At 41.0% G+C, this 18,630-nt stretch overlaps 1 protein-coding gene across 3 annotated transcripts in view; it reads right to left on the bottom strand.

The window, feature by feature from the left end:
- Window positions 1–18,630, bottom strand: part of EGFL6 (EGF like domain multiple 6) — a 183,716-nt gene that overhangs the window by 37,529 nt on the left and 127,557 nt on the right. For all 3 annotated transcript variants that reach the window (XM_063634911.1, XM_055268933.1, XM_055268934.1), the window contains exons 2-3: window positions 8,941–9,053; window positions 3,444–3,536 (exon numbers count right to left, since the gene is read on the bottom strand). In XM_063634911.1, the coding sequence (XP_063490981.1) occupies window positions 3,444–3,536; window positions 8,941–9,053 (206 nt within the window). The remainder of the gene's footprint in view (window positions 1–3,443; window positions 3,537–8,940; window positions 9,054–18,630) is intronic.

The following is an 18,630-nucleotide window of genomic DNA, read 5'->3' as shown; positions in this document are numbered from 1 at the left end:
TCTTGAAAATCAGGAGCTGCTTTCATCTCTGAAAATATCCTTATATGGGAATTTTCCAGCGCCCTAGCTGGACATTTGAAACCCTCTTCTCCATTGCCTATCCCCTTTACCCTACCATCTCCCTCATAGAACCTAACCTCTTCAAATGGGGAAGTTGAAAAATGCTGATTGGACATAATGGGAAACCCAGGAATATCCCATAGCTTGGCCCTAACTCTGAGGTGACTCACTCATTTCTTGGAAGAGTGTTTTGGGAAAGACATGAGTTGAGGGCTGAGGCCTGTCACCATTAATGGATGTACGTGGACTTTGATCAGGCTGCCACAGGGCAGGGAGGCTGTGGGAAGAAGACAGACTGCCTCAAAACTTGAGCCAATTGGACCACTCCCTCAACGTTAATATTTTGCTGGGACTTTAAAACTAGCATGAAAAATATTGTCTCTATTCCAAATCTCTTGAGACAGTATCTTGGTTCAGAATCCAAAACATATGGAAAACCAAGTTTTCTGCTATAAAACCTCTGGTGAAGGGTATAGCTGAATTATAGCTGAATTATTACTTATGAAAGCATGATTCTTTTTTTTTTTTTTTTTTTGAGATGGAGTCTCGCTCTGTTGCCCAGGCTGCAGTGCAGTGGCGTGATCTCGGCTCACTGCAACCTCCACCTCCCGGGTTCAAGTGATTCTCCTGCCTCAGCCTCCCAAGTAGGTAGGATTACAGGCATTCGCCACCACGCCCGGCTAATTTTTGTATTTTTAGTAAAGATGGGGTTTTGCCATGTTGGCCAGGCTGGTCTCAAACTCCTGACCTCAGGTGATCCACCCACCTCAGCCTCCCTAAGTGCTGGGATTACAGGTGTGAGCCACTGTGCCCACCCTGAATGCACGATTCTTGAAGAACCTCTCTCAAGCAATTGCATGTAATTCTAAGAAGCATCTTCAGGGCTCTGGCCTCTATGCTGGTGGTAGGACACAGAGAGCCAGATTGCCCTCCTAGACTGTAGGGCTGGCAGCTCAAAGAGTGGCTATTTCAGTTTATGGGGCTAACCTCTGGGTTTGGCAGCAAGGGCTGGGAGTGGTAGAGTGGAGTGGGTGTCCAGTCTTCTCTGAAACTCCATTCTCCAAGGGCAGCTGAATTTGATTTACTGCTCTTTGTTCAACTTCATTGTAGGACTGGGGACCCTTTCTGAATTATTGAAGATTTCTTCATGCCAAGGTTTCTTAACTTCTGTTGACACAAAACATTATTTGTTGTGGTGGCTGTTCTGTGCATTGCAGGATGTTTAGCAGCATCCCTGGGCTCCATTCACTAGATGCCAGGAGTACCTCTCACATCCAGTTATGACAACCAAAACTGTCCCCAGTCATTGTCAAGTATCCCATGGATGACAAAATCACCCAAGTTGAAATCTGCTGATCTATAGCAAAGGCCATATCCCTTGCTCCAATGAGGCACTTTTATTCACTACGTTTAGAGCAGGGTTTTTCAGCCGTGGCACTACTAACATTTGGGTCTGATCATTCTTTGTTGCGGGTACTGCTATCCTGCGCATTGTGTAAGGTGCTTAGCAGCACCCCTGATCTCTACCCATTAGACACCAGTAGCACCCCCTCCAAATGTCTTCAGACACTGCCAGATGTTGCCTGGGATAAGGCTCCCAGATTTGGCAAATAAAAATACAAGATTCCAGCTGGGTGTGGTGGTGTGTGCCTGTAGTCAGGAGTCTGAGGCGAGAGGATTGCTTTGAGGCCAGGAGATCACGGATGCAGTCTAGTCACTGCACTCCAGCCTAGGCAACATAGTGAGACCCCCATCTCTAAACAAAACAGTAAAGGATTCTCAGATAAATTTGAATGTCAGATAAATGACTAATACTTTTAAAGTATACACACATCTCATATACTATTTTGAGAGCTTGTTTGGAGGTTCTAGCAGGGGAGCACAGCTAATATACCCTTGACTGAAGGTAAGTCCTCCTCTATCGGGGATTGTCGTCCTCTCCGCCCGAGCACGCAGCTTCAGGAGGGACACACATGGAGCAGTGAGGGAGGAAGGGGACATCTGCCCAGCCAGCCACATCAGCTAAATCAACCCAGGTGAGCAATGGGGTGACAGATGTCACAGCCAGATCACCCTCACATCCCCTATATACTATTTTGAACAAACATATACTATAAAATTATTTGTTGTTTATCTGAAATTTAAGTCTAACTGGGTATCTGTATTTTATCTGGCAACTCTTCCTGGGAGACAAAATTATCCAGGTTGAGAAACACTGTTACAGATATTATCATCTCTTTAATGTTTTCAGACAAACGATCTAGGATGAAAGTTATAAATTATCTATTACGATATATGAAGGCCAGGTGTGGTGGCTAAGCCTTTAATTCCAGCACTTTGGGAGGGCAAGGCGGGAGGATGGCTTGAGCCCAGGAGTTCAAGACCAGCCTGGGCAACGTAGTGGGACCTCGTCTATACAAAAACTGCAAAAAGGAGCCAGGCATGGTGGTGTATGCCTGTGCTCCCTGCTACTCAGAAGGCTGAGATGGGAGGATTGCTAGAGCCCAGGTGGTTGAGGCTGCAGTGAGCCATGATCACGCCACTGCACTCTACCCTGGGTGACAGAGCGAGACTCTGTCTCAAAAAAAAAAAAGTATGTGAAGTATAATAAAAATATGCAAGTCGTTCAACCCAACAATTCCACTTTTAAATATTTTTCCTACAAAAATATTCATTCAAGAAAGCAGGGCTATGAATAGAACAATGTTAGATTTAGCACTCTTTGTAATGGCAAAAAATTGGAGACAACATAAATGATAACGGTTAAATAAAGCATATTTTTGCATAAAGGATAAAAGTATTCACACTAGGGACTAGGATACAGCCTTAAAAAATGTAAAGTAGTTCTGTGTGTGCTGACATGCAAAGATGCCTATGAGAAATACTTACATTTGTACTATCACAGAAAAAGACTTCCAGGATCTAAGACAAACTTAACTATGCTTATAGTAACAACTAGTGGTGATCACTCTCACTTTAAAGTTTATATTTTTTTGCACTGTTGGATTTTTAAAAATAAAAATATACTTATAATACATAGGTAGTTTAAAAAGCAATAAAATTATTTACTTTTTAAAAAGGCTCTTTTTTTCTGTGTTATGGAAAGGGATGAAATAAAAAAGTAAAAAATATAAAGGCCTTTAGCTTATTAAAAAAGTTAAAAGAAAAAGAAAAGAAAAAAGGCCTTTTATTGGGCATCTTGACAAAAACATCAGACTTTTTACATTTTTCAAAGAGAAGAGATTGAAAAACTTGTCCTGAAAGCACCTTCATTTGAAGATTTGACTTTTAAAAAACCCTAAGAAATCCTGCGTACCATATTGTATTGCCAGCCCTGCTGCAATGATTGAATTTGAACTATGACCCCGGGCTACCTTACTGACCTTGACTGCAGGTTTTCCCGGTGTATCCTGGAAAGCATCTGCATTTGTTTGGTCCCACGCACTCACCAAACTTACATCCAGGTTCGCATGTAGCTGTGGAAGGAAAAGATGTCTTGATGATAAAAGAACAGTAGTTAGTGTAGTGAAATGCACGCAAAACTTCACTGCGTTCTGTGTGGCAGAGAACTCCATGGGGACATACAGAGGACAATCTGCCTCCCTTTGAATCTGTTTTCACGTTTCAGACACTGGAAAGTATTTTTCTTGTGAATGAGATTACCCCACCCCCGCCCCCACCCACCACACCCCCATCCAACGCATGCAAGTTTAGTGTGACTTTGCTCGGCAATGCCACACTTCCAGTGGTATTCAATGAAATATAAAGCCTTCCAGACCACAGTCAGCCAGTTTTGCATACAAACACAAAAGATTTAATAAAATAAGTATAATGTTGGAACTGGAAGAGACTCCAGAGTAACCCTGGGCAAATGCCAAGGTCATTCCCCTTCCGTCTCTTGCCTCGTTTCATCTCCTCCATATTTTCTCCGTTTCTCTTTTAAATGATCAAAATCTTTTTAATGCTGCGCATTATCAGTCAGACTGAATAACCAACAGATTGGAGGCAGGAAGATGCTACTTCTAGCCCTAAGGATGGGAACTAAAAGCATCATGATGATGATGAGGTTGATGATGGAGGCATGAGAAAGCATGACAAAGGTAGGATTTGTTTTTCTATTTTATTCACTTCTGTATCCCAACTCCTGACACAAAGTAGACAATATTTGTTCAATGAATAAAGTGGAAGGAAAAACAACAGGGGTAAGATGTTATAGCCGATTCAGTTGGGGGCAAGAAAACAAATAGTCAAAGATGATGGACAGTTTCATTCCAGCTCACAGGGAGGTTATAAGGAGAAAAAGCAGTAGATAGGAAAAAAGGAAAATGGGAAAGCCCCAAGAGTAGAAAGGGAGAGGATATAATATATGAGAGAGAAAGGAGACTTTTAGGGTATCAAGGACTCTCAGTAGTTTCTGGATACAGTAGGAGCTCAAGAAATAGCCATAATAGGAAAGAACGACTCAGCAATTGCCCAGGAATGGTGCCTACTTCTCCATCCATCAATTCCCCTGGCTCACAGTAGGTCCACCTCTAAGAAAGCCTATTCTTAAAGATACCAGCATCTTTCCCTACAACCCCAGATCCTATTTTTTGTTATTATCATCATTCCTCTACCAGTTACCTGGACTCAAAAAATTCAGTTCTATTTTTTCTTGTCTCCAGACCACTCAGTTGCAATATCCTATCCCTGTTTCTACCACCAACTCATTCGTTGAACAACTATTTATCTAGCTAATGGGAACTGAGTTGCCCACAGATACTTGGAAGATGATGCTGAATCCCTCTCTCTCCCTGCTTTCCCCACCACAGCTTGTGACCAATGCCTCACTGATGCAGGAGTCTAACAGCCTAGTTCCTTGTTTCGTGGCAGGACAAACTCTGGTGCAATTAACGCCCTAGAGGTCCCTGTGGGATCAGGCTGAAGCTAGACTTCTTCTGAAACCATATCTCTGCCTAGCCCCTTCCCATGCTCTCTCACTCCCTTGCAAATTGCTCCTAAGATACCTTTCAATGGAATATTTGTACAAGAATCCCCCTCTCAGGCTCTGCTCCTAGCAAACTTGATGTCAGACACGACATTAAACTAATAGTCCAAAAGCATAGCTCTGATCATGCCACGCCTTGCACAGGGGTCATAATATAATCTTTGTTCCCTCCTGAATACAGCACAGGTATCATAACCAAGTTAAAACTAGCATGATCTGGCCAGGCATGGTGGCTCCAGCCTGTAATCCCAGCACTTTGGGAGGCTGAGGAGGGTGGATCACCTGAGGTCAGGAGTTTGAGACCAGCCTGGCCAACATGGTAAAACCGCATCTCTACTAAAAATACAAAAATTAGCCAGGCGTGGTGGCAGGCACCTGTAATCCTAGCTACTTGGGAGACTGAGGCAGGAGAATCACTTGAACACAGGAGGCAGAGGTTGCAGTGAGCTGAGATTGCGCTGCTGCACTCCAGCCTGGGTGACAAAGCAAGACTCTGTCAAAAAAAAAAAAAAATACAAACCTAGCCTGATCTGGCCTCCACCTTCTTTTTTGGCCTCCCCACCCCTAACAAAGGCAACACTGTGGGCAAAAGACTTTGCTTGCTATTCTCTAGACCTACCCTTTACTTTCCGCCTTTTCCTACCCCCTCCCTAGGATATTCTTCCCTGGGTTTCCAGTAGTTAATATCCTCCCCATTCTTCAAGGACCACCTTGCATGGCCCCTTCTTCTAAAAGCCTTTACAGATTTCTCCAGCCACCTATGAATGCCCACTCAACTTCGAGAACTCCACAGAACTTTGGCAGGCCTCTCCTGTGCAACTGATCAGTTTTTGTCTTATTAAATAATGAGGCATATACTTGGCTACAGTGCTTGTCTTTCATCCACTACTTGTTTCCAAGTGCCTTCAGGACAGGGACTTAAAACATTCATCATTGTTTCCCCTGTAGCATTTAATATAGTGTTGTAAACATGTTAAATATTTGAATATTTTTGGATAATGAATAAAGTAATTACTGTAGAACTTTTAATGGGGGAACATTTTATGGCCCTGAACAAATCATAAGGGAAAAATGCTTCCCCAGCAAAGTTTTTCCACTTTTAGAGACAAAAGAGAGAGAATTTAATTTCCAGTGTCTACTTTATTATGGATATGTACTTGGAGTTGCAACTTTAAATTCAGATGTTAGAAAAATAAATCTTTTTTTTTTTTTTTAGCCCTGAAGACCTCTAGTTGTTCCCTGGAAACTGATTTCCAGTGTGGTCCAGACAGGAAAGCCCAGCATAAATGCCAAATAGAACATAGGAGAAATGGTGAATAATACCCTTGCTATAAGGTTAAAGCTTCAGTAAGATGTATTCAGTTTACAGTAACTTTGGATCTGTGACTTGAACAGCCAATTGACAGCAAGGGAAATTCAGTTTGTGTTTAAAATGGCCTGAGATTGAAGCATGCTTTAGACAAAGTAAAAGTCTTATTTAGTTCTCCCCCAAACTTCTCTATCTGAAGCTTTTCATCAGGTACTTGTTCATGGACAACTCTGTATCTCATCTCAGTGAAATGGCATACATTTTAAGGTTAATGATATCGAACTGATGAGACCCTGCCTTGGGAGGAGATTTAGACAGGGTAGAGGCTGAGAGCTGGAAAGCTCCAGGATACATAGAGGCAGGGCTTCAAGAGGAGTGAAGGGCAAATAGACGGACAGAGGGGAAGGCCTGGGTAGACTGTGACCTCACAGCCTGGGGTCTGGCTCTCCTTGTTGGGGCAGGTTGATGTGTATTCTTATTATCATGCATCCCACAACTCTGGCTTAGAAATCAGAAAGCCAGCAATCAGGGAATAACTACCCTGTTATTTGGTGCTTCAAGAAACATATGACTTTACCATCAAGAAGGACCATGCAAATTGGATAAAACATGATACATATTTTAGATCTAAAAATCATTGCAATTTAAGACCTGAACATTTGACTGGAGCAGTAGGTGTGCTGACCGTCTCTTCAGCTTGCAAAACTTGCATAGTGAGCATTCTGCTTGAACCCCCTGCACTTGCCCTTTTAACATCTTGCTTTAAATTCTTTCATGCCTGTGGTATTATACAGTCCCTGAAAGCATTGAGAATGTGATTGGCTGTGTGGGTCATGGCCAAACTGCTCCTATCCAGTTACAGAAAAGCCCTTCCTGAAAGCCAAACCTTGCCTTCATTTATTCACCAGCGACATGCTGGGTCTTACAAGTTTTATGGCAGTAGACGCCGATGTTCGTGCAACTGTAAGAGAGATTCTAAATCATGTGTTTCACGTGGTTTTTGCCCCTTTCCACCTGACTGACTTCAAATAAAAATGTGTTATGTTGTGTCTAGCAAAAGAATAAAGCCACATTTAATCCCCCCATCACCTGGTGCTTTAATGACGAGAAGTCTGTGATGAGAATTATTGGTCCTTCCTGAAGGAATGGTAATTTATGAGGTATTTTCTATGCATGCCAGGTAATGAACTCACCCTTTAATGCATACACTCCTTACCCTCAGAGGTAGGTATTGCTCTCTCCATGTTGCAGAGGAGGAAATTGAGCCTTTGCTAGCTTACCTTAGCTAGCTTGCCCAAGGTCACCCACGTCAGTCTGGTTCTCAATGCCCTTGATCATGACACTATCAATCCAATCAGGATGAGGACCTACCCTTTTAATTGACACAAGTCCCAGGAGGATATTCTAACTTCCTTTATCTAAGTGGGCAATGATGATCTTTGTTTTTGTCTAGTATTTTTATGCTCTTCTCATCTTGTCACAAGCAAACTGTGATGGCAGAAGGTTTTGCATAATATGGAACATGTGGGAACAATATCAATGTTTTCTATTGTTTCATAGATTTTAGATATTATCAAGTTCTGACCCCACTTATGGTCAATCCAGATATTTTTTAACCAGCCAGAGAGAAGGAGGTTGGGGCAGGAACAGACCAGCAAAAAGAAGGTAGCATTGTTATTCCTAAAAATAGCCAACATGTTAGTGCTTTTATGGGACCTGCAATTGTATTGTTATGCCATTTAATAGATAAATAACTTAGGATGAGGCACATGCTACCTACTGAAGGACACAGGGACAGTGAGAGTGGACTACTGCCCTGAAGGAATATACCCCTGGTGAGACAGTCAGGAGGAATGTGGATTTGGTTCTGCTACACTGCCAGTGTTGGTCGTTATGGAAAGTCATAAAAAGAAAAACAAGGCAAAAACTTTATGCTCATCTCTGCCCTCCCCAACCTCCTTGAAATGATCAGAGGCCTCTCTTGGAGTTCCTAACACATAGTCTGAGAAACAATGTCCAAGGCAAATTATGGTTCCTTGGTTTGCAATGTACAAAAAAATCAGCAAAATACTTAAAATCTTTGCATATATGCATATGTGCCTTGAAAACATTTAGAAATTGGCAGTATGGATTTTAAAAATGTGAGTTACAAATCTATAAGCTAAAAGGTGTATTTATTTTGTGGCTGAAGCCTACTGGTTGGGTGATTAATAATTAAAAAGTTTATTTCATTGGAAATCACTTAAACTATAATTAGAGGAGAAATTTACTGGCCTGCTTTTGCCCATCTTAGTTCCTTTAGACTAAAAAGAAAACTGAAAACAAACAACCCAGTCATACTCACTAAGATAATCACAAAAATAATTGACAAGACAGTCTTCTAAAATAAATCATGCCAAGTATAATGGCGTCAGCCACATTTTGTCTGGGAAGAGATCTCATAGGAAGCAGACCTTGGTTATTGGTAGTTATGCATGTCCTTGCCTAAGAGATCCACAGGCAATTTTGTGGCAGTTCATGGTGTGACAGATAAAAACCTAAGGGCCCTGATCCAAGTGCAGGGTCTGAGTTTTTACAAAATTACCTTCACAGACTCCCTTGCTGTTTCTTCTCCAGCCGTAGCAGCAGGCCAGTCTAGTTCCATAGTGACAGACCCCAGGCTGACGTGCCGATGCTAACAACCCGTGATGCCTTGCACTGCAGATAAAGAACTACATGTTAGTATTGAGAAAATAGAAAAGACAACAGAAACTTCCCTACTGCTAAAAGAACCAGAGATGTCAATTACCTGGTTAATTTCAACGAACCTGCAGTTAAGTGCTAAATTAGATTTTGAAAACCTGAATTTTGGGGTTGCCAGCCTTCCTCAATAATTAGTTTCAACCATTTCCTTCTTCCCCACGGTTAAAAGAATTGGGTTACATAATCTATAAAACTAGGGCACATGAAGATGTCCAAAATGTATGTTTCTGAACCTTGTAGAGTGCCACTTTTCAGATCTGCTCTGTATACGCACAGCAACTATCCAGTTCTTTGTCTATTTCAGTGACTTTCTGATCCTGTGGCTTTGTCCCAGACCAGAGCTCTGCACTTTTACCCCACTGGCACCTGGGAACCATTGAATAGACTGGAATCAACATACACGATAGATGATTAAGAGCTGGAAGGGCTCGTTCAGCAAAGCCCTCTCATGTTACAGAGGAGGAAACTCCAGTCCAATGGAGTGGAGTCACATCCCCAGCAGAGCTAGGTGTTGAGAATTCTAGCCTAGAGCTTGTTCCCATTCCACATGACCTCCTGGAAACCCAATTTGCTAAACTGCTTAATTTTAGAGCAGAGATCGGCAAACATTTTTGGTAAAAAGCCAGATGGTAAGTATTTTAGGCTTTGTAGGGCCATAAGATATCTGTCCAAGTACAAAAGCAGCCATAGGCAATGGTAAACAGATGGGCATGATTGTGTTCCAATAAAACTTTATTTATGGACACTGAAATTTGAATAGCATGTAATTTTCCTGTGTCATGATATAGTATTCTCCTTTTGCTCCATCTTCTAACATTTAAAAATGTAAAAACTGTTCTTTGCTCATGGGCTGTTTATAAAGAGGGGATCACCTAGCTTTGGCCCGCAGGCTGTAGCTTGCCTGATCTAGACGCCTGAAAAAGGTGAGCCCCCTGTCCCCCACCAAGTGCCCCCAAGTAGTGCCGCCATGGATGAAGCTCACTGCATGTTTACCTCCTTACTGTCCTGGTATTGGACAGGGTTGCTACCAGACTTTGAAGGAAAATACTTGCATTGTATGTTTAGTGGAGAGCTGTGATTATTTCCTTACACATATTAAATACACTGTAAAAATGTTTCCTGGGCTCTTTAACAGACAAAGGAATGCACATTTTACCATGTGCTTTCTGCTACAGAACTGAACTTTATGCAAGTTAATAATATCTAAGTCAAGGTCGGGAAGTTAAACAACCTTGTAGATTTCCCTCATGATCTGCCTCTCCCACAAATGTGATTACTCAGTTAAGAGCTATAAAGATATGGTCTGAGACATTTCATTTACTGAGAGCACCAAATGTGAGGATGATTTTAACATTACTTTTTCTTGAAGGGGACTTTTTTTTTCATTTTTTAATGGAATTAATTTTGGGGATTCATAAGTCACTCAAACATTTAGAATAGGGTTTCTCAACTTCTACACAACTGATATTTTGGGCCAGATCATTGTTTGTTGTTGGGAGGTGTCCTGTGCATTGTAGGATATTTAACAATGGTCTTTATCTACAGATGCCAGTAGCACACACCCCTCTAGTTCTGACAATCAAAAATGTCTCCAGACATTGCCAAATGTCCCCTGGAAGGTAAACTTTTCTTTCATTAAGTAGTAGTACTTTAAAGCAAAACATTTATTGTGCATTTGCTTTGTTCCAAGTACTGTCTTAGGCACATAGAGCACAGTGATGAAAAGGGCCTGGTCTTTGCTCTCTTAAGTTCACAGTCCATTGGAAACATATGCATTCAAGTATAGGATAGCATGCTAAATATTATTAAAATGCTCTGCTAAAGAGTTTTGACTGAGAAATAATGCAGCCATCTGTCTAGTCTAATTTATATATTCCTAACAATTCTGCAAGGGATACCACAATTTTGACCCAGTCTGCGCCTAACTAACAGTTTCCAAAGAACCTATGATAAACTCCAATATTCTGTAGCACAGTAGGGTGACTACAGTTAGCAACAATGCATTGTAAATTTCCAGGTAGCTAGAAGAGAGGATGTGAAATGTTACCAACACATAGAAATGGTAAATACTCAAGGCATTTGAGTATTTGATGGATACGCCAAGTACCACAACTGGATCATGATATAGTCTATGCATGTAACACTTACATGTACCCCATAAATATGTAAAATATTTTGTATCAGTAAAAAAGAAGAAACTATGGGCGACTAACCATAAAATATGCTGAGTAAATAAGTGCCAGTACAAATACAATGATGTCTTAATAATTTTATTTTGGTATTTTAAAAATTGAGATATAATTTACATAATGTAAAATTCACCATCTTAAAGTATACACTTCAGTGGTTTTTAGTATTTTCACTATATTATGCACTCATCACTTCTATTTCGTTCCAGAATATTTCCATCACCCCAAAAATAAAACCTATACCTATGAGCAGTTAATCTTAACTAACTCCTCCCTTCATCCCCTGGCAACCACAAATCTGCTTTTTGTCTCTGGATTTGCCTATTCTGGATATTTCATATAAATGGAATCATACAATATGTAGCCTTCTGTATGTGGCTTCTTTAACTTAGTATGTTTTCAAGTTTGATCCATGTTGTAGCTTGTAACAGTACTGTATTTCTTTTTATTGCTGAATAATATTCCATAATATGGATATACCACATTTTATTTATCCACTCATCAGTTGATGGACATTTAAGTTGTTTCCACCTTTTGGTCATCATGAATAATGTTGCTATGAACATTGGTGCACAAGTTTTTGTGTGGACATATGTTTTAATTTCTCTTGGGTGTGTACCCAGGAGTGGAATTTTTGGGTCATATGGTGCATTGGACAGAATGTTTGTGTCCTCCAAAATATATAGGGTTTCATATATTGAAACCCTAATCCCAATGTGATGGTATTTGGTGGTGGGGTCTTTGGGAGGTAATTAGGTCATGGTGGTGGAGCCTTTATGAATGGGATTAGTGCCCTAATAAGAAAAGGCTAGAGAGCTTGAGAAGTTGGCAGCCTGCAACCCAAAAGAATGCCCTCACCAGAACCTGACCATGCTGACACCCTAGTCTTGGAATTCCAGCCTTCAGAATGGTGAGAAATACATTTCTATTGTTTATAAGCCATCCAACCTATGGTAATTTGTTATAGCAGCCTGAACTGACAAAGACACATGATAGTTGTATATTTAACTTTCTGAAGAACTGCCCGACTGTTTTCCAACATGGCTATATCATTTTACTTTCCCATCAGCAATATATGAGAGTTCCAATTTCTCCACATCCTCACCAGCACTTGTTATTGTTCATTTTTAAAAACTCTAGACATCCTAATGCTTGAGAAGTAGCATCTTGTTTTGATGTGCATTTCTCTGATGGCTAATGATATTAAGTGTCTTTCATGTGTCTATAGACCATGTATATATATTCTTTGGATAAATGTCTATTCAGGTCCTTTGCCCATTTTTTAAATTGGATTATTTGTTTTGATGTTTTTAAGATTTGAACACAAGATAGAAATTTGTTGGTAAAAACAACTATCCCCATACCTTGGTGAAAAAACCCTTCCACATAGATACACAGTAAGTCCATTTCTTAACCATACACATCTGTGACAAACCTTGACAAAGTACTACAATGTGCTTTTACCTCTTCCTTTAACAATATGAAGCTGATGCCTGGGGGAGCAGAATGGAGAGAGGAACTAACCTTGCCTGGGAAAGAGGAGAAAAATATCACAGGGTAGGTGACATTTGAGTTGGATTTCAAAAGAAAACATGATGAAAGAAAAGCTGTATAGGGGGAAATTCTGCCTTTGGAATTTTAATTTCATATTTTTATAAGAAATGTGGGATTCATTTAATAAGAATTCAATCTAGCAACAAAATCTTAGAGATGATCTGTCAACTTCTTGACTGCACGTTTGCAAGCAATATCCTCCCCAATCACAATAGGAAGGACCTTATCTATTTCCTGATGCCAAAAAAAAAATCAGTACAATCCTCAATAGGGCATTAATATGTATGGACTATAGTGCTAGGTGCTGAGGATACACTTACAATCCTGGCATAGAGGGTCCCGTACTCATGAGCTTTTAGACAAGGGGTTCAGGGTAACAGAGGCACTCAATATATTCAGTCTATTACAGAAGCTTAAATCAAAGAAACGTGATCCAGTCTAAAGGGTCCCAGATGTTCCCTTTGAAGGTGCAAACTTTAAATTAAACTTAAGACAAACAGGGTTCAACCACATAAAGTGAAAGAATATTAGAGGCAAAGGGAATAGAATGAGTGCAGAGTAAGAGGTAAAAGACACCATGCTTGTGCTTGAGGAATGAGTAGATGACCAGAGGATTAGAACAAAGGGAGGGAGGAGTCAGCTTGTGAGAGATGAGCCCCAAGAGGTGGGCAGAGGCTACATCACAGAGGGTCTTGTGAATCAAGTTAGGGCTTTGGGTTTTATATCTTAATGGCAGTAGAACAGCACTAAAGGGTTTTAAGTAGGAATGTTATTTGATAAGGTTTTTCTTTTGAAAAATAGTACCACAAAAGCAGTCTGGAAGATAACTGGAGGGAGACAGAATGGAAGAAAAGATACCAGTTGGCTCAGAAGATAGATTCTGGTTGCTTGGACTGGAGCAGAAGCAGTGGAGGTAAGGAGAAATGAATGGCATCAAAGTGGGACCGAAAGATTTGGTAATGGATTAGAGTCATTCATTCATTCAACAAGTATTTATTGAGTGCCTATAATGTATCAGACACTGGGCTAGTTTCCAGAAGTTCATCAGCAACCAAAAGGGAAATAAGATTTCTGTCCTCGTGGAGCTTATATCCTAGTCGATTGGATATAGAGTGTCAGAGGGATGCACCATCGGGTAGATGGTAGCACTGTGTTTCTGGAATGAGGAATATGGGTGGAGGAACGTGTTAGGGAATAGGATAGATGATGAATTCTCTTTGGCACATGCTGATTTTGTGTACTCAGATGGACAACCTAGAAGAGGCGTTGAGTAGGAAGTTGGATATTTGGGTGAGGAGTCCAGGAAGCAGAACTATTTTTGGGAATTATCTGCAGGTAGATGGTAACTGATTCTACAGAAGTGGATATAGTGTAAGAAAAGAAGGAGGCTTAGGGCACAGCCCCAAGGACGCCAGCATGTAAGAGATGGACCAAAGAGCAGAAAGGTCCAGAAAGAGGCCTAGGCAATGCTCAGAGGAACACCAGGTTAGTACATTGTTGGGAAAGCCAAATAAGGAGAGTTTTTCTAGTAAGAGAGTGGGATCAACTCTGAATGTTGAGAGGCTGCATAACATGGTGGTCAGGACTATGGTCTCCTTCCTGGGTTTGAATTCTGGCTCTACTATATATTAACTCTGACCTTCAGCAAGTTACTTTGTCTTTCTATGCCTTAGCTATCTCTTTTCTAAAACAGGGAAAACAATATTTACCTTAAGGGTATTTGTGATAATGAAATCATTAAATATATGTAAAGGGTTTTGAATGGTGACTAACACAGTAAATGCTCCCTAATTGATTGCTTTTATTAGTAGTAGTAGTAGGATTAATATTATCAGATGTGTTGATCTTCAGAGGAGAGCCACGTTTCCCACAGAAGGACTTGCCTTAGTATCCCTGCCACGCTCAGTCACTGGTGGGAGCAGCCTGTGGGAGTTGCAGCCTCACTTAAAAGTGGTGCTGGATTTCCAAGAGCAGAGTAGTTGGGACCCTGGGTCAATTATGCTCCCTGCAGTTGGATGTCTGCGAGGCGCATCCTCATAGCTGTCACAGGTTCCATGTGACTTTCCTTTTTTATGTTTGTAGGAACAAATGTTCACTCTAAGGGGAGATTATCATAGAATTTCACCTTAAAGAAAGCGACCTTAGATATCATCTGGTTCCAACCTATCATTTTGTGCATGAAGAAACTAAGGCCAAGAAAAACTGAGTATTTCATTGGTATTAGAAGCCAGAGGGGAACACACTTCACCAAGCTATTCACCAACTCATTTATCCATTTGTCTACCCAAAATTTATTAAGTAACTACACACATCAGGCACTGTACTAGGCACTGAGACTACAGGAGGTATATGAGAGAAGCCCCATTATACTCCAACATATGACCCTACCAAAGCGGCAAGTTCTCAGGAGCTAGGGGGAGATATGGAAGTTAGTACATTGGGATGGGTGGGTGAGGGGTGTTCTGGAGGAAATGGGGCTCAATATGAATGGAACTTAGCCATGGAACTTAGGAGAAGTGGGAGGAGGATGTATGGTGGGGAAGGTGTTCCAGGCAGAAAAAAATAGCCTGTGCCAAGGACAGCACCATTAAGAACATGGGGAGTTGGTGGTCTGAAAATTTGAGCGTAGATCGTGGTGTGTGTTAGGAGCAGAGGAGTGAGAAGGGCAGCAGGGGAATGGTGGGATAGAGAAGGGGCAGGGAAACAGCAGGGGGCAAAAGAAAAAGGCCTGTGTCCCTCCTGCAGGCTCCAGACAGTGACAGGTAGATTTCAAGCAGTTAGAAATATCAAGAATTTTGTAATACACAAAACAGCCTCCTTAGAAGTAGGGTGAGCTCACTAAGCTCCAACAATATTTCTGAAACAGATGTGAAATCACACAAAACCAAATTGAAATTTGTTGAAATCTGATATTTTTAAAAAGCCTAATCAGAAACCAGCTGAGAGTCCTTGGTACAGGTGGTCAAACCTACTTCATATGTACCAGTCAAAGTCAATTACTTGGGATTGCAAAGAATACTGCCTGGGGTTAACTAACAGGAGAAAGTTACCAGAAGATAAAATTCATATACTGTTTGACATTACCACAACTCTCCAGAGAAATCCTCATTTTCTCAATCTTTATTGCTTTCACATGCCTGCTTTCAGGTGAAAAGGTGAAACTGAGAAATCTGAGGTGTATTAATTTCTCCCAAATCATTGTTTTTTATGTCGTATAAAGTGTTACTTATAAAACTCCCCCAAATGTTAATGACTAACACTTGGGCCATCAAAAATTTATTAACTTTGTTAATAAATTAAGATTTCTTATCCGCTGTAAGAAATTCCTTTCCCAGTCACAAAAGCATCTTAGCATTATAGTTCTGTTGAAAGATATAGGAGATCTGCCATCAAATCTGCATCACTCTCATTTGTTAAAAAATGGAAGTAATTGTTTAAGAATCAACTCGGCCGGGCGCAGTGGCTCATGCCTGTAATCCCAGCACTTTGGGAGGCCGAGGTGGGCGGATCAAGAGGTTAGGAGATCGAGACCATCCTGGCTAACACGGTGAAACCCCGTCTCTACTAAAAATACAAAAAATTAGCTGGGCGTGGTAGCAGGGCCTGTAGTCCCAGCTACTCGGGAGGCTGAGGCAGGAGAATGGCGTGAGCTTGGGAGGCACTGCTTGCAGTGAGCTGAGATTGTGCCACTGCACTCCAGCCTGGGCAACAGAGCGAGACTCCATCTCAAAAAAAAAAAAAAAAAAAGAAAAGAAATAGAATATCTAATTTTGGACCGTACTAATCCCGTCAACATCCTCTGCCACCTTGGAAGGTCTAGATGGACTGGCCAGCTTCTCTCTCACTCTTTCTCTGTCTCTTCCTAAACAATATTTTGCACATATGAGGCTCAGGGAACCGAGTCTTGAGACAGGGAAATGCTAATGTAGGTGAACAAGTCTCTGTGGAGTGGAAGCCCTGAGCTGTGGGAGTCTGAGCTAAATGCTGAATTGCCCAGTTTCTTTAATGCATTATACAGCTTGCTGTCTACATTGATCAAATTAATCAGAAAATTGCCGTCTCCACAGCTGAAGTTAATTTAAAAACATTCCAGGGATTGTGTAAGTAGTGTAGTATTTCTTCATAGGATTCCTTATTTTCTGCAAAAATATACTGTGCCAGAATTCTTAGTACGTTTGTTTATGGTCAGATTCCAGAAAACTTCATGATATTCTCCAAGGCAAATTGAGAAATTAAACTTCTTTTGTCGATGTTTAAATACATTTAAATATTGCCATACAAATGAAATAAAAGATTTTCTAAATAGGGATAACAAGGTCCAGCCATGAAGATTTTTGTTGGCAGTGGTTTTGATTTTTGTTTTGTTTTTATCATAGCTCCCAATATGGCACGTTCATTGTACCTAGCCAGTTAAAATTAAGTCTGGGCTCCCATCTACCATCAAGAAACAGAGTACAAGTCCAGCGGGCCCAGGGATACCCCAAGACATCTCACTTTCCCAGATGTGTAGGGGCTTATGCGCCCAGAAAAAAACTTGCCTGGGTTATAAAGCTCTCCTATACTAGTGTGTGCTGATGTGTCTTCAAATTTCTAATGCCATGACTGGTAGGGATAGTAGTAAACTTCAGGCAGAAGTTGGAACTTTCCATTGCTTCCTCTATTTCCCTCGTTTATCTTCCAAGCTCAGGAGTTACGTGGAGATTGGGGATGGGGAGTGTCTTGGTTTTGGCTACCCCAGAAGCAGACCATGAGACAGGAATTTGCATGGAAGTAGTTTACTTAGGAGGTGAAGGGAACGTTGATAAAGGAGTGGGGAAGTGAGACTAAGAGGGGAAGGCAGTCAATAAAGCAAGTGTTATCAAGACAGCTACATTTATTCTCCATCTCATTCATTCATTCATAGTAAGCATGGGGGAGAATGATATAAGATGGAAGATGGAGTTAGAGAAGTAGTCAAAGTCTAGATCAAGCAGAGCCATTTATGTCATTTTAAGTAGAATGAATTTTATTCTTAATCTGGTGGAAAGTCACTGAAAAGTTTTAAGAAGAGGGCTGACATGGTGTAATTTAAATGTTAAGAGGAACACTTTGGAGCATGGACTAGAGGGAGGAAAAGAAAAAGTAAAAGGAAGCCATTGTGGTGGTTCAGGTGAGAGATAATGGTGATGTAGCTGGATGATGGTAGGCAGGGGCAGAGAGTGGGGATAGAAGGAGATGGACTTGAGACATGGTTTGTAACAGGACTTAGTAGCAGATGTAATACAAGTGGGGAGGAAGAGCCCAACCTGTCAGCAATGATACCCCAGTTTTTGGCTTGAGCCAGTTTGGATGCTGTTTGTTCTGGGGTGGGGAGAAAGGGTGAAGTGGAGGGAAGCAAGTTATGAATGATGATCAAGAGTTCCGTTTTGGATGTCTTAGGCTCAGTGAGACATCTCAATGAATAGGTCAAGAATGCAGCAGAAAGAGGCTGAGGCTTGAGATTCACATTTTGAAGACACGAATATATGTATAGATGGCATTGAAAGTGCTAGGACTGGGAAGATAACCTGGAGAGTGTAAATAAGAAAGAAAATAGGGTCAGAGATTAATCTCTGTGGAAATACAGCACTTTAAATCCTGTTGAAGAAGGGAAGAGTAACCAGTGTGGGCGAAGGCAAACCAGAATGTGTTGTATGCTGTGACGGTTTTAAAATATGTCCATAAATGATCTGATGCTCATCCTTTCAAAAGGTGAAATTTAATTCCCCTCCTTTTATGTGGGGTGGTACTTAGTGACTGACATCTAACAA

Source organism: Symphalangus syndactylus, chromosome X (genome assembly GCF_028878055.3).
Source record: "Symphalangus syndactylus isolate Jambi chromosome X, NHGRI_mSymSyn1-v2.1_pri, whole genome shotgun sequence".
Lineage (NCBI taxonomy): Eukaryota > Metazoa > Chordata > Mammalia > Primates > Hylobatidae > Symphalangus > Symphalangus syndactylus.
Note: the sequence above shows the minus strand (reverse complement) of the source record. Positions and strands in the feature narration are given on the sequence as shown.